This window comes from Planococcus citri, chromosome 1 (genome assembly GCF_950023065.1).
Source record: "Planococcus citri chromosome 1, ihPlaCitr1.1, whole genome shotgun sequence".
NCBI classification, from domain to species: domain Eukaryota; kingdom Metazoa; phylum Arthropoda; class Insecta; order Hemiptera; family Pseudococcidae; genus Planococcus; species Planococcus citri.
This window is the reverse complement of record NC_088677.1, coordinates 63890972-63904407: the sequence shown is the minus strand read 5'-3', so window position 1 is coordinate 63904407 and position 13436 is coordinate 63890972. Positions and strand designations below refer to the sequence as shown.

At 32.8% G+C, this 13436-nt stretch overlaps 2 protein-coding genes and 1 long non-coding RNA gene across 6 annotated transcripts; 1 reads left to right on the top strand and 2 right to left on the bottom strand.

Annotated features, from left to right (window-relative positions):
- Positions 1–1416: 1416 nt before the first annotated feature.
- msl-2 (male-specific lethal 2) lies at positions 1417–4156 on the bottom strand. Of its 3 annotated transcripts, XR_010556443.1 has the most exons (5): positions 3880–4154; positions 2883–3779; positions 2604–2813; positions 1828–2072; positions 1417–1713 (listed from the first exon to the last, which is right to left on the bottom strand). XR_010556443.1 is itself a non-coding variant. In XM_065347009.1 (4 exons), exons 2-4 carry the CDS (start codon positions 3759–3761, stop codon positions 1932–1934), a joined length of 1230 nt encoding a protein of 409 aa, XP_065203081.1. In that variant the 5' UTR covers positions 3762–3779; positions 3870–4156; the 3' UTR covers positions 1417–1931. The 3 variants fall into 3 exon arrangements, 2 of the variants coding, with proteins under 2 accessions (XP_065203081.1, XP_065203079.1); XM_065347009.1 differs by having other exon boundaries at positions 1417–2072; positions 3870–4156; XM_065347007.1 differs by having other exon boundaries at positions 1417–2072.
- A 220-nt stretch (positions 4157–4376) lies between these two features.
- LOC135833290 (protein D2-like) lies at positions 4377–7817 on the bottom strand. 2 transcript variants are annotated; one of them, XM_065347011.1, is made up of 11 exons: positions 7653–7817; positions 7416–7511; positions 7197–7323; positions 6956–7096; positions 6722–6806; positions 5680–6337; positions 5432–5605; positions 5191–5329; positions 4981–5118; positions 4799–4886; positions 4377–4681 (listed from the first exon to the last, which is right to left on the bottom strand). In XM_065347011.1, exons 1-6 carry the CDS (start codon positions 7698–7700, stop codon positions 6244–6246), a joined length of 591 nt encoding a protein of 196 aa, XP_065203083.1. In that variant the 5' UTR covers positions 7701–7817; the 3' UTR covers positions 4377–4681; positions 4799–4886; positions 4981–5118; positions 5191–5329; positions 5432–5605; positions 5680–6243. The 2 variants fall into 2 exon arrangements, with proteins under 2 accessions (XP_065203083.1, XP_065203082.1); XM_065347010.1 differs by lacking the exons at positions 6722–6806; positions 6956–7096; positions 7197–7323; positions 7416–7511; positions 7653–7817 and having other exon boundaries at positions 5680–5841.
- A 1861-nt stretch (positions 7818–9678) lies between these two features.
- On the top strand, positions 9679–12875 carry LOC135833288 (uncharacterized). The gene is made up of 3 exons (XR_010556442.1): positions 9679–10164; positions 10326–10430; positions 12654–12875. It is a non-coding gene; the product is annotated as an uncharacterized LOC135833288 (long non-coding RNA).
- The last annotated feature ends 561 nt before the right edge of the window (positions 12876–13436 follow it).

The window sequence follows — 13436 nt, the reverse complement described above, 5'->3', positions numbered from 1 at the left end:
CAGCATAGTAACATTATTTTGATATAGATATCAAGGCTCCCGTGAAACTATTTTCGTGACTGACATCGGTACCAAGAATTGAATGAATCACAATCGTAAAATTCACCACATTTCGATCTTTAAAGTTGAACTTGAAATTGAAACTTACGCGAATCCTTCCACTATCTTCTCATGAAAATTACGGCAACGGTATCTACTTAGGAACTACTTTTTTCTAATAGGTTGTTTTCGAAATTTAAACTGGTTCGTGCCTTCGAATAAAATAATTTTTTGTTGATTGTTCATTTTGATTTGAAATTTTGGGAAGACAGATCGGTTTGAATGGTCACGAAATGTAAGGTACATAATGAAGTACACTCTTGATGAAGATTTGGAAAAACTTGAAAAACGAAGAGGCATAATATCAAACGATTATAAACTAAACTTCGATAGTGGTTACTGCTGAGTTCAAATTTATTTATTGTAACTAAATCTCTCACCAGCACTTCAAATCAATCATGATTAGATTTTAAGAAATTCACAAGTAATAATACATTTGATGAAAACAAATAAAAAAACAAATTTATTAACACGATATACATTCACAAAATCTAATTAGCTGGTATTACAAAAATTACACGATTTAAAATAAGGTAAGTAGGTATAAAAAAAACACGCAAAAATACAATAATGCAGCTTACTACACTTACAAACACTGGTGGGATTTTCTGAAGAAATATTCAGGTTCGCTAAATATGCTTGTTCAATTTTTATGAGATCATAATTGTAGATGGAAAATGACTTGAACCAAAAATGCGAAGAAGGGAAATAAATTTGATCAATTTATAACTAATCTTTAAATCTAAGGTTTCTTCATTCGAAGAGGTAAAATCATACGGACAGACAATTAGTCGCCTCACCACAAAAATGCTCATCTATTCGATTTTTTTGACCTATTTTATAATGACTACAAAGGGTTCCTTAACATTATTCCTACGCTTCTGAATTTCTAAAAATATGTAATAATCGTAGTGGAAATAAGGATGAATACAAATCAACTTCAAGTTCAAGGTGCACAACTCATCATGTTTCAAAGTACTAGTTAGCGATAGTGGATACATTTTATCACCACTTCTCCAAAACTTTAGTTCTCACATGAGTTCTACATAGTAAAATTTGATACCTATTCATCCATTCTTCGGATCTCCTACACAGTTGAAGGGAAAATTTTTCTAAATTCATCTAATAAAAAAAACTATAATACATAATGAACATAATATTGTACCTAATTTAATTCATCTTTCGGTAACTCATAAGAAGTACGTAATAGAACGACTATTTGTTTTACTTTCACGCGTGTGAGAAAACTTTTTATTCTACAATCAATCAATTGTACTGTAGGTAAGGTATTTTCAAGATAGTACTTACATCGAGGTATTGAAAATTCATGATTTAATGATTTATACAAAAGTAAATTTCAATGAGGAGACAACAAGAAAAATTCCCTATTTACTACTTCACTAGGTACGGTACTATATATTTTCGATTTTGATCATTTCTATCGTAATAATTTTTTACAAAGTTTTCGATCAATTTACTAAAAAAACAAAAAACAAAAAAAACGACAGAGTCGTTGCTGTCGTTAAGATAATCCATACAAACGGGATCAAATCAGAATATTTTACGTATTTCACCAATATCGCAGCACATTCAGCGAACTGTTTTCTTCACCCACTGAAAACCACATATCAAAACTGTAGGTACTTGTTGCAATTTACGAGTAGGTGTAACGAAATAATCGTACTCAATATCACAATTTCGCGTCTAAATAAATTATAGGTACATTACCCCTTCATCGCGTTGGTATATTTACGATGGATTGATTTTTAGAAACGAGTACAGATGAAGAATTAGTTTCTTTTGCGCTTCTTCCGGCGAGCTTTGGTTAAACGCTAGCTGATATTTAAAACTGTACCGGACGGTATATCGTTTGGTAATATGTAGCTGATTTGTTGATTTAGAAAATTAGGATCAAGTTGTGGATAGACTGCATTATTATCTTGTTGGTCTTCTTTCATAAATCTACCCAAAACCTGGAACAAAGATCGTAGCTGGGTTCAAATATACGCATATTTGGGTAACATTCGACGGAACGGTTCGCATTTTATACTCGCTGCGTAATGATACAAAAGCAATAGCGTTCAACTACGAGTGCGGTAAAAAGCATGATTTGTTTTCAGTTTAGGTTTAGGTAACTCAAATTGGCCAATAAATGAATACATTTCGCGTTCAATTCAAACAAAACGTTACGTTTATTTAAGTTTCAAACTAGATAGAAAAAAAAAGGGAAATGAAAAACAAAATAGAAAACTAACAATACTTAGTTGAGAAAAAAAACAAAAATGAAACACGTAAGTCTTGATAAATCACATTTTGTAAAAACCCTGCTTCTAACCTAAATACTACAAAGTGAACTATGATATAATGGATAAAAAATACGAAAAAACACCCTTCTAAAACAAAAAAACCATCTTAAGGTGAAAAATGAACAAATATCAACGAGTAACATAAGCAGTTGGTCTGCATAATACAGACGTTTATAGGATAAGCCTGTGTAATATTACCTTAACACCATCGAACATATGTGGATTACGACATCCTCGGCATCTGCATCCGGTGCAAGCCTTACTTTGCATGTAACAAGCGCATCTTTGGCCACAACACGTTAATTTACCAGGACGAGGAGTTGCGTTACCACATCTACAATTAGGACGATCTGAATTTACCACTGGTTTCGATTTACTCTTACGGCATCGACTCTCGTTCGATGAGTTCTGTAAAACAATAAAATTCGTCAGTAATACTCGAACTATTTAAACGAAAAATGTAAACAAATGACTCACTTGAGAAGAGAATTGTTGAGATCGTACAGAATTCGATACTGGTAACTGATCTTTGTTCACTGATTCGTAAACAGCAACCTTTCTCATCTCACGTTGCGTAGTAGCCGGTCTACGTTTCAGTATCAGTTTACTCCTAGTACCAGCGAATGATACGGAATACATAGTTTTATCGCCTACGGTATCGTTATAATTAGCATTGCCTTTGTCTGAGATCTCCCTAAGCTTGGGGATGTTTTCTGTGTTGACTGAAATCGGCGATGCAGGCGGCGAATCGTTTCCAACATCATCATGCGACTCTAGCTTAATTTTTCCTACGTCTATGAAAGTAGAATCATGGGTATTGCTTTTACCAGGCGATAAACTCGAATCGAATGTGGCGTTCTTGTTTTGACCAGTATCCGTTAGATTTGATACAACACTAGTTTTTGGTTCGATTCGACTAGGTTCTTTACCGTAAGGCAGTTCAATACCTTTCAGAACTATACTATTGATACTTCTATCAGTTTCGGTATACGTAGGAAATAATTCAGTCAGCTGGGTTAACAAATTGGAAGATTTGATATAATCACATAAACCCTTATAGCATACCAGTAAACATTGCAGTTGACTATTGTGTATATATTTGGTGTAATCTTTACACCAGCTACAAGATGGACGTAGCTTTTTACGGCCGCCGACGCATGATTTACATACATGATGTTGACAGGATGTTTCAGTCGGTGAATACGGTTCGTTTAGTAAATTACGACATACGGTGCACGTAAGAGATTGCTCAAGACTAGGAAACGTGTAAGCGATCTCTTTGCAGACTGAAAAATCATGGTGGTCGTTTTCCAATATTAATCTGGCCGTCGAAACGTATAGTTTGATAGCATTCATAACGGTTCTTCTGATCGGCTGCAATCATTCGTAAAGAGGATAATGTAGATATGTGAGTAAATGCCTAATGCGAGATAACGAAGGAATAGATAGATATAATAGGCTTACAATTACTTACCGCTTCAAGACAATTGCAGAAGGATCATAACCGATGAAAATTAATCGTTTTCAATTTCAAATTGCATTAAAGTGGTTCATTATTTTGATCTTTTGTGGTGTTTAGTTTACACAAACTTTTTACGCTTCGTTAAAATTACAATGCTTGTACACAGATGGAAAAGTTGGCTGAAGAAATTGTGTTTTTCGATCTATTTTTTTATAATCATGATATTTTTTAGTAAAGAAAATTTACATTTTGTAGTGAAATGAAATAACTTTTAAATGAAGCAATACTCATATTTTTCGTACAATTTATTCGTGCTTTTAATGTTACGAAAAGAAAGGCATACCGAAAAGTTGATTCAATTGTTTTTGAATGTTATCATTTGCAACACTGTACTTGTTTTGGTTTCTGATTCTGTTTCTATACTTCATGAAATTTATAAAAAATCATCAATTTATCGTTTTTTTCGAAGAATTTTTATATTTTTCTATTTTTTCTCTTCATCAAAAATATCATATCAAAAATAATTTATTTTTTAAATTATTAAATTCGAATAAATACAAAATTATAACGGTAAACAGAAAAGGAAAGAAGTAAAGAAAACGAACATAACATAACGTTACAACCTTACAACGTTAGGGCCTAGGGGTGCATCAAAGCAAATTCTTCAATCTTCAGTCTTCACCAATCGAAATCAATTTGCGTATCCAAGCCCAATTTGAACGGCTTCCCAAGTTTGAAAAATTGGCCCGCCACCGGAGCAGAAAATTTATTAAAATTGGCGAATTCTTGTATGGTAAAATTTTGACGCGGAGCCCTGTTGAAGTAAAACCATTATGATCATTTTTGTCATGTAGGTAATCCTTGGAGGAAAATTCCTCGAATGATGGACTGGAGTAGGTAGGTAGTTATATGTAAATCCTCTAATACATACGTCTTGTTCATGACATAAGCTTCTTTATCAATCACAACATCAATAGGGTCCTGATGCTCGTAAATCAGAAGTAATTGTCTATACACACCTGTCAAAAATTGCAGCATGTTTTCAAATTTTGAAGAATTAGATAGGTACCTCTACCTATACTACGGCAGATTTATAATGAAATAAACGACTACCTTCTACAGGATCTTTTGTTGGTGGAAAGTATCCAAATACGTCATTTTTCTTGAATATACTACAGTTGACAATGTTTGTTACAAGCCACCAGTGAAACTGATGAACAAATGTGTGCGTTCCGTTCATATTATCTAAATCTGCAAAAAGTGTCACTGTCATTGTTCTTCAACAAGTTTCAATACCTATCGCATGTGTTACGACCAACTTACTGGTGAAAATCAGAGTGTGCAATTTATCATTATTACAGGGCCATTTCACTTCTGGTTCTTTTTCAACTTCTTCGAAATCATAGATGAGTTGATGATGAATATATAACCATTCCGTATGCCACCTTATTGGAAAAGCTATCTGATTTAAAAATAAAATAAGTTCATCACCGGATTAATGTTTTGGAGTGTGTTTGTTGCTGCATTCCATTCAATCGTTATCATCTAGCAAAGATGAACCTACATGACAAAATGTTTTAAACGCTACTGGAATAATGTTCGGAATTATATCAGCTACGATCAATCTTTCGGTTATATTTTCATCTTCTCGAATTCCCGGAGTCCAATATTCTGGTTTTATTGTATCCCAATCCCAATACGAAGTCGTATCAGCCAATAATTTTATAATTATTTGTAACTGAAAAGGAAATTCGTAAGTTACACCAACGTCGAAAACTTAACAAATTGGATCATAATGAATTTGAAACTCACAAAAATTATAAGCAATAACAAAAAGTTGTTGGAAAACATTTTCGCTGTTTTATTTGTTTCAATATACTTAGATAGCCACATTTACATACTCATTAATCAAAAAAAGATCGTTGATTAAACGCACTGCCTATCACTCTGATTTGTTATGAAAGATTCCAAATTAAATAATTCAGATAAATTTCGAAGCACACGTGTTCTGTATTTTCAAATACCAATACCTACCTAATTAATTGATAACTGCAGTAAAATTCGCATATTAATTCCTAGGTACGTAATGAATACCTACTCGATGTTTCAGCTCGATTCAGTTAAATGTTTGTATTATATTTGATATCGATTTCTCAACTTTTTTTGGCTGTCAAGTCAAAAGTAAATTGTTCAACATGACATCAAACACTAATTTGAAAAAAAAAATGAAGAATAGACCATTCAAACAAGTGTAAAAAAGTATAAAGTTTACTTATTTTATGCTTTTAAAAATACATTCTTTTAATATCAGCGTATTTTGTTATACATATTAGCATAGGTAATTAGGTACTCGGTGTTTTATTTGGAATGGACGTCTCAATATCCCAATCTAAAGTAATTACCAGCCAAGGCATTTCCCAAAGTATGAGCATTTACAAACTCTTTAATTGTAAAGGACTCTCGACTGTCTCTGTAAGAAAAAAAATGAATACAAGAAATAAAATTGAACCTCAAATCGAAGTAGAAATGTCATAAAGTGATGACTATTTCAGCAAGACTTGAAGAAATTCTGATTAAAGCATAGAAATAATTCGCAGGTAATACCAAGTGCAGGGAGGGGTGGGCCAGTGAGCTTATTTTGGACCCTTTGAATGACCAAAATAAGCTACGTAGGTAGTTTAGAGCATAGATAAAGCATATCCTAATTTTGACAGAAATTAGTGAGGAAGTTTTTTTTTTTTGAGTTGGGTGATAGGTATAATTTCATCGGCCAGGGTTTTTCCCTTGCTGCTCTGGCTCACGTTATGGTCTTGCGTAAGCATAGGTACGCCTATTGAGAACATTTTACACTTACTCGTCAGTTCCAGTGACTTTTGGAAAATCATGATTATAGATGGGTTTCATTTGAGTGAAAGCTAAAATCACGATTCGTTGAAAAGCTGAAAAATCATAGTAGTAATGCGTCATTGCATTGCAATAGAATAAGCATTGGCATTGGGTAGGTAATACCTAGGTATTTAAGGTATGTAGGTATTTCACAAGTACATAGATAGAGTCCAGTAGGCACTAAATAGTTTTTTTTTATTACCTCCCATAGGAAGTCGATTCACCAATTGATATGGAAAGATGGATTCTCCGCTACTGACTGAACAATTCTGTATATTTGTCACTAACCACCAATGTACTTGTTTCTCTCTATTTGTTAGATTAGCTAAGGTATCATCTAAACCTGGAAAATAAATAATATTCTTCAATTTTACGAAGCTGAGCACAAGCAAGAAATCTGTATAGTCTCTCCAAATTGTATAATTCAGTCGTCTTACACTTACATGTCATAATTATTGTGTACGTTGAACCTTCGCGACACTGCCAAAGTATTAAAGGTTCTTGGGTTAGATGTTGGCGGTCGTATGAGCAACCAGTTTTTATAACAGTCCTATTATTATCGTAACTGACCTAATCAAATTAATAAAATTCAACCAAAGTTATAAAATTCAATAATTGTAAAGAAATTTTGAAACTGAGCTGATCAAAACATTGAGTCTTACATAAACACGACGCTGAGGTGCATTTTCAATGATCTCTGGCACAATGTGATGTGTTTTAAAATCTACTCCCAGCCTTACAGTTGAATAATTATGTATCTGCACGTAACACAATCAGATACCAGCATGAATTAAATTTTATTTTTAATATTTTGATAATGAGAAATAAAGCTGTTCAATGCTCAAAGTAGGTAACTACTATAAGTAAACAATAAACATATACAATGCATACCTACGTACATTGAATAAAAGTAACAAAAATCCTACGAGTATTTTAAAATTTGGCATATTCTGTTTTCACAAAATCGAGCATTTAACTTGAAGAACAAAAAAATCATTTGAGTAAGTACGAACGCAAAAATAAGCAACACAAACATTTCACATTTTTTATTTTATCAATAAGAAATATTTTTCAGATTGAAAGCGTAGATAGAATTTTTATCTTGAATGAATAATACAACTAGGTACCTACAACGTTATGTTATGAATGTGAAATATGTATACAAAATTACTTAGGCTGCACTATTTGTCTATTTTTTATTCGACGATATCGAAATAAATAAAATAAAAAAATTATGAGAAATGAAAACACTGAGGAAAGGTCTATTTTTCTCTCCTAAAAAAGGTACCTAAGAGAATTTTGTTGAAAAGTCAACGACCTGACTCCTCGACCATTCCAACTTGCCAGTGAAGTGGACCGCGAAGTAGACTGAGAAATAAATTTGAGTTTTTCTCAAAATCCATCTCGCAGATCCCATAATTTTTTATACCGTAATAAAGATAGGTACTTATAATGTTATTCTTTTTCCGCACATACGCGATCCTTTTTTTTTACAGTAAAGACAATATAATTTCGAATAGAACTAAAAAATGATTAATTAATTTTGCAAGACAGCATTTGATTAGATTCAACAACAATCTCAAGAAAGAACTAATTGTTAATTAGGTATCAGAATGTGAATTCATTAATAAGGTGATACTGATAATAAATAATAACATGCCTAATACGCGATCGTGCTTGAAAAAATAAATTTTTCAGCTAAAAACTGCTCACTGTTAGGAGAAAAAACTTGCTAATGATGAATTGAGCCAATTTCTCTCAAAATCCATCTCTCAGTCTCAGACCCAATAATTTTTTTATGCCATAAGAGAGTAAATTTTATCCTATTTCCATTTTTTATTTGAGAAAAGGACGATTTTACAAAATGTACAATGTAAAAAATAAAATCCTAAATGAGAAAATGACACGAATTTGATTCATTCATCGAATTTTGTTTTTTTGATCATTGAAGGGTAATAATTTTGAAGTTTGAAGAAAAATTAGCACACTTCATTATTGAAGGAAAGGAAATTCGATGTTTTTTTTGAATGGTCTCAATTTCATGGTCAGCTCTTCTATTTTCACTCAGTTTTGAAGCGTATTAGTTGAATGAAATGTTAAAAATTTGAGAAAGAAAATGACCTTTATCATGAGGGAAGTTGAGTAAAATAAATTTTCAAGGACACCATTCTTTGGGATGTCTTAGATCTTACTTGAAATTAACTACATAAACCAACAGCCGGTACATTGAATTGCTGTATAAAAAAAATCATTTGGAAACAATTGAATTTATTTCAGTCATCTGAAGGGAAATTTCATGCTCTTTTCGAATTATCTATGTTAAATTGTCAACGAAATTTGATTTCAATGCATTTTTGAGACAATCCAGCACTTTTGAAGTGAAATTGTGTAAAATTTAATGTTTTTTTCAATTTGTCTAAAATGTATGACCATTGACCATCTATTAAATCTTTCAGAGTCCTTGGGGGGATGGATATAAGGTGGACTCTGTGACGAGCGTCTTTCCCTATAGATTGTTTGTGATAGTGGGAGTTGGGACTTGTATAGAAGTTTTGTGTTTAATGTTGGTTCTACTACATACTTCGCAGTTCTCATTTTCACAATTATATTATTTATCTTCCTTCTTGATCCAAGAATATTCTTGAACTTGAATTTTACAGGTTAAGTAATACAGAAATATTAAAATGGAGATAATAGTGTCGACGACTTTCCGTAAGTAGATCAGCCTTTTGCACGTTAAACGTTGTCGACTTTTTATCACGTCGTGAATTGTAAAGTGTGAAGTAGGTATACTCGTCGGAAATAAGATACTCTAGATAACGTTTTGATTTGGATTCGTAATTTGCTATTACTGTTCTGAACGCGAAGGGTGTATGTCGTCGGTGTTAATCAAATATAATAGGGGACCGATCCGATTCGGTAAGGGATTAGAATTTTGTTAAATGTCGATCTACCTTTGTACACGATATACACATTATAATGCGATTTCAAGTCGAGATTAATTCGTTATTAAGTACATAATGTGTAAAGTAGTTAACTCGAAGGTATAATCACTATGCAAAACTAAATTAATTTCGTCATTTCGAAGAGGTGCATTTACGTTACATTCGAGAAGCTTGCCTGTGTAAGGAAATTCGCCTTATTTTATCTGCGTTGTGCCGAGTGCGTGCGTGCGTTCGTACATTCGTCGTTGTCGAATCGTGAAAACGTGTTAATTATTGCTCTCGGTCTCGTGGTTTATTGTGTAGTTGTGGATTGTGGGTCTATTAGTTGAGTTGATCGACATTACGAGATACATTTTGCCTTTACTCGTGTCTGTAGTCTGTATGTGTGGTGAAATATCATCAGGTGTAGTGTTATTCCCTGTGAGATAGCAATGTCTTACATGTGTAAGATTGTTAGACGTTAATGGTGATGTATTTTCAATTATTACTTCCTTCACGTGTTTATTGCCCACGTTTTTGTTTGTGTGTTTGTCATAATCTTAACGTTGTTGATCGTATACCTACTGTAACTTATCAATAATTTTATTGTGAAGATAATTAATGTCATTTTGTTTGGTTTTGGTTTAGAATGATGCGAAGATTCGTATGGAATCGTTGATCGAAGCTGTGAAAGAAACGAATACGAAAGAAACCATCGAGGAAAATGGAAGCCTGACTGAATTACGAGACAATGTAAGTTTCATGTTAGTGGTGTTGATATATCGATATCATAAACGATATATCGATATGAGATCCAATATCGACATATCGATATGAAAAATCAATATCGACGATATATCGTATCGTCAAAAATTGAGGAAAAAATGCACGAAAACAGCCAAAAATATGAGTAAAAATTGAAATTAGAAAGAAATTTTAAAAATTTTTTCAAAAAAAAATTTTCTCACTTTTTTAAAAATCTATAAAAAAACTTTTTGTCGTACCAAATTTTTTGCAGTTGTTAATTCGCAATTAAACTTAAATGACTGAGTATACAAATGGGAAAAATAGGTACTTTCAAGGCAATATTGAAGATATCGATATATCGTCGATATATCGATATCTGTTAGAAAAATATCGTGATATATCGATATAAAATTTTTCTAAATATCAACATCACTATTTCATGTTCCTTGGTGATGGGTATTTTCTTACTGTGGTTTTTGAATTTTTTTTAAAGCTCTTTTGTGTCGAACTGTCGACGGCATGAGTATACCTATAGGTTTGCGTACAGGGTGCGCAAAAATGTCGAGTACCCAAAGAGAGTTTTTTCTATCAAAAATATAAGTAGGTTGGCAACGTGAAATAGATGCCTATGATTGGTGGAATGTTATCACTTTAATCCATCAACCAATCATGTGCCACCATTATTACGTATCATTCACTGTTACCAGCCAAAACGTTTGATGAAAAACTTTTTTTGGGGGTACTCGATATTTTTGCACACCCTGTAGATAAAGGTGCGTCTACGTCTACATAGTACGTACTACGTAGGTTCAGATACATTACATACTAGCATTAAGTAGCTGGTTAGCTACATGTACATACATACGGTTTGGATATGTTATTTTTTTATCCAATCAATGAGATATTGAGATCGAGATTTCGAGACGTTGGAAGAAAGAAATCGAAGTGATTTGACAGATGATGTTTTTCATGTTATTGTTTTGTTCGACGATAAGATTTCCGATATTCTAATTTTGGGAAATTACGTCTAATGTGTTACAAAATTGATGAAAAATTCTGAAAACGAATCGTATTACGGTAAACGGATCAATATCGCAAACATTGGTACAAACAATAGGTACTAACACAAACTTACAAGTTACAAAACTAATCGTGCCAAAAATCATAATGGCCCCCCTGCTTTATCTACTAAGGAGATTGATATTGGTTGTTTGAAATACACGTAGATTGACTATTGAAGTATTGACTGGGTCGTGTAAATACCAAGTTTTTTCATTTTTTTTTTTGAACGAGCTGGAGATGGGTGATGTTTAATTTTTCGTAGCTTCGCAGAAATGTTCATGATTTGCTACCTTTGACTGTTAGAAATATGTACACGATTTTGGGAAGATTGCAGATGATTTTTCTGAAACCGTTTATGTAGGATACTTTTGTCTTTTTGTTACCTTATACACATGGATGGAGTTCTTTTCGAACGCGATTTTTTCAAAGATCATTTTTATTTTGTTGGATTTTTTGGGGATGATTTCGAATGGGATTTTGAACAATTTTTGATTAGATTGGTTTAAGACATGAAGTTTTTTTCATACGCGAATTTTTCAAGGATTATTTTTATTTTGTTGGATTTCTTGGAGATGATTTCAAATGGGATTTTGAACAATTTTGGATTGGATTGGTTTGAGTACGATGAATTTTTCTATCGTTTTGGGAGGGTTTTTGATTTCAATTTTTAAGTATTTTCGTGTGTGTGATCCTTTTATTGAGTTTGAGTGGAATTTCTCATTTCTGAAGAAGAAAGAAATGAATTTGTTGATTGCAACTGGAGGAGTAGAAAATTTGAAATTGAAGGCTGAGAATCGGAATGAGAAAGACGTGTTCAAAATAATAAGTACGAGTATGTATGTATTTGAAAAAAGAAATGTAGATAGAGCGTAATACAATGAAGTTTTGATAATCTTATATTTTGAGCATGATTACTAAATAACTTATGGGTTATTGACTACGTACTGCTATTATACGAAATAATATCTGATGTACCTACATACGTACCTACTATTACAAGTTGAAAATGTGGGGAAAAAATCAAATGCTGCTTTTTAATCGCTACACTTAACCATGGCTAGGTAATACCCAATCACCACTGCTTTGGCATTCGGAGCATTTCACATTATGAGAATTATTTTAAGTCGATAACTGAGTAAGAAATTAAAGCGGAAATTTCGCTTTCAGATACCTAAGATTTTCTCATAATGATGAGAACATCAGTCTCGAGCTGGAAAAGAAACGCCTGACGTACGCATAAAAAACCTCATACGTAGGTATTTAAAGGTATTATGGTAGTAAAAAAAAGATTTGACTCAGGTTTAACAATGGTCTGGATTATGGAGTCACTGGTATTAGGGTAATTTTTTTCTGTATCAGAAGACAAATAAACTTTTTTTTGTTTTGTTATTTTGAAGTCGATCTTTGTGTAGAATTTTGAATGGAATATTCATAAGTACTTAAGTACCTATTCATTTTTATGCAGATGTCAATCTGTGTTTCTATACTTGTGAGATTTTTATTGTATTGGAGCTTGAGAATAGCGAATAATGTATCGAGTTTGCGAAAATTCCAGTAGAATGACTTACTTATGAATGAAACATATTCAAGATAGATCAGTCTAGTAAATTCCTCCCAATTCGCCCTGACGACGAAGGCGTTGGATAACTTCATCTATCAATTCAACATCCGTTTCCTCGTGTTTTGGCCGAAAGTGGGTGCCCAAATAATTGTCGACTGTAACATACAGAACAGAATGGCTCATAGGTGACCTACAGATTTTTCCATCTGGCAAGTCGATGACTCATGCTAGTACTCGTACGTTTGTTTGCCTGCCTTTTGGATTGAAGGGACTCGGTTATATCGCTCGATAAAGTTTGTTTTTAAATTTCTCTTGACAATTTCAATCTTGTGTTATTTGTGAACTATGATAGGAAAGAATTGCGCTTTATGACTCTGAATAGCTTAATT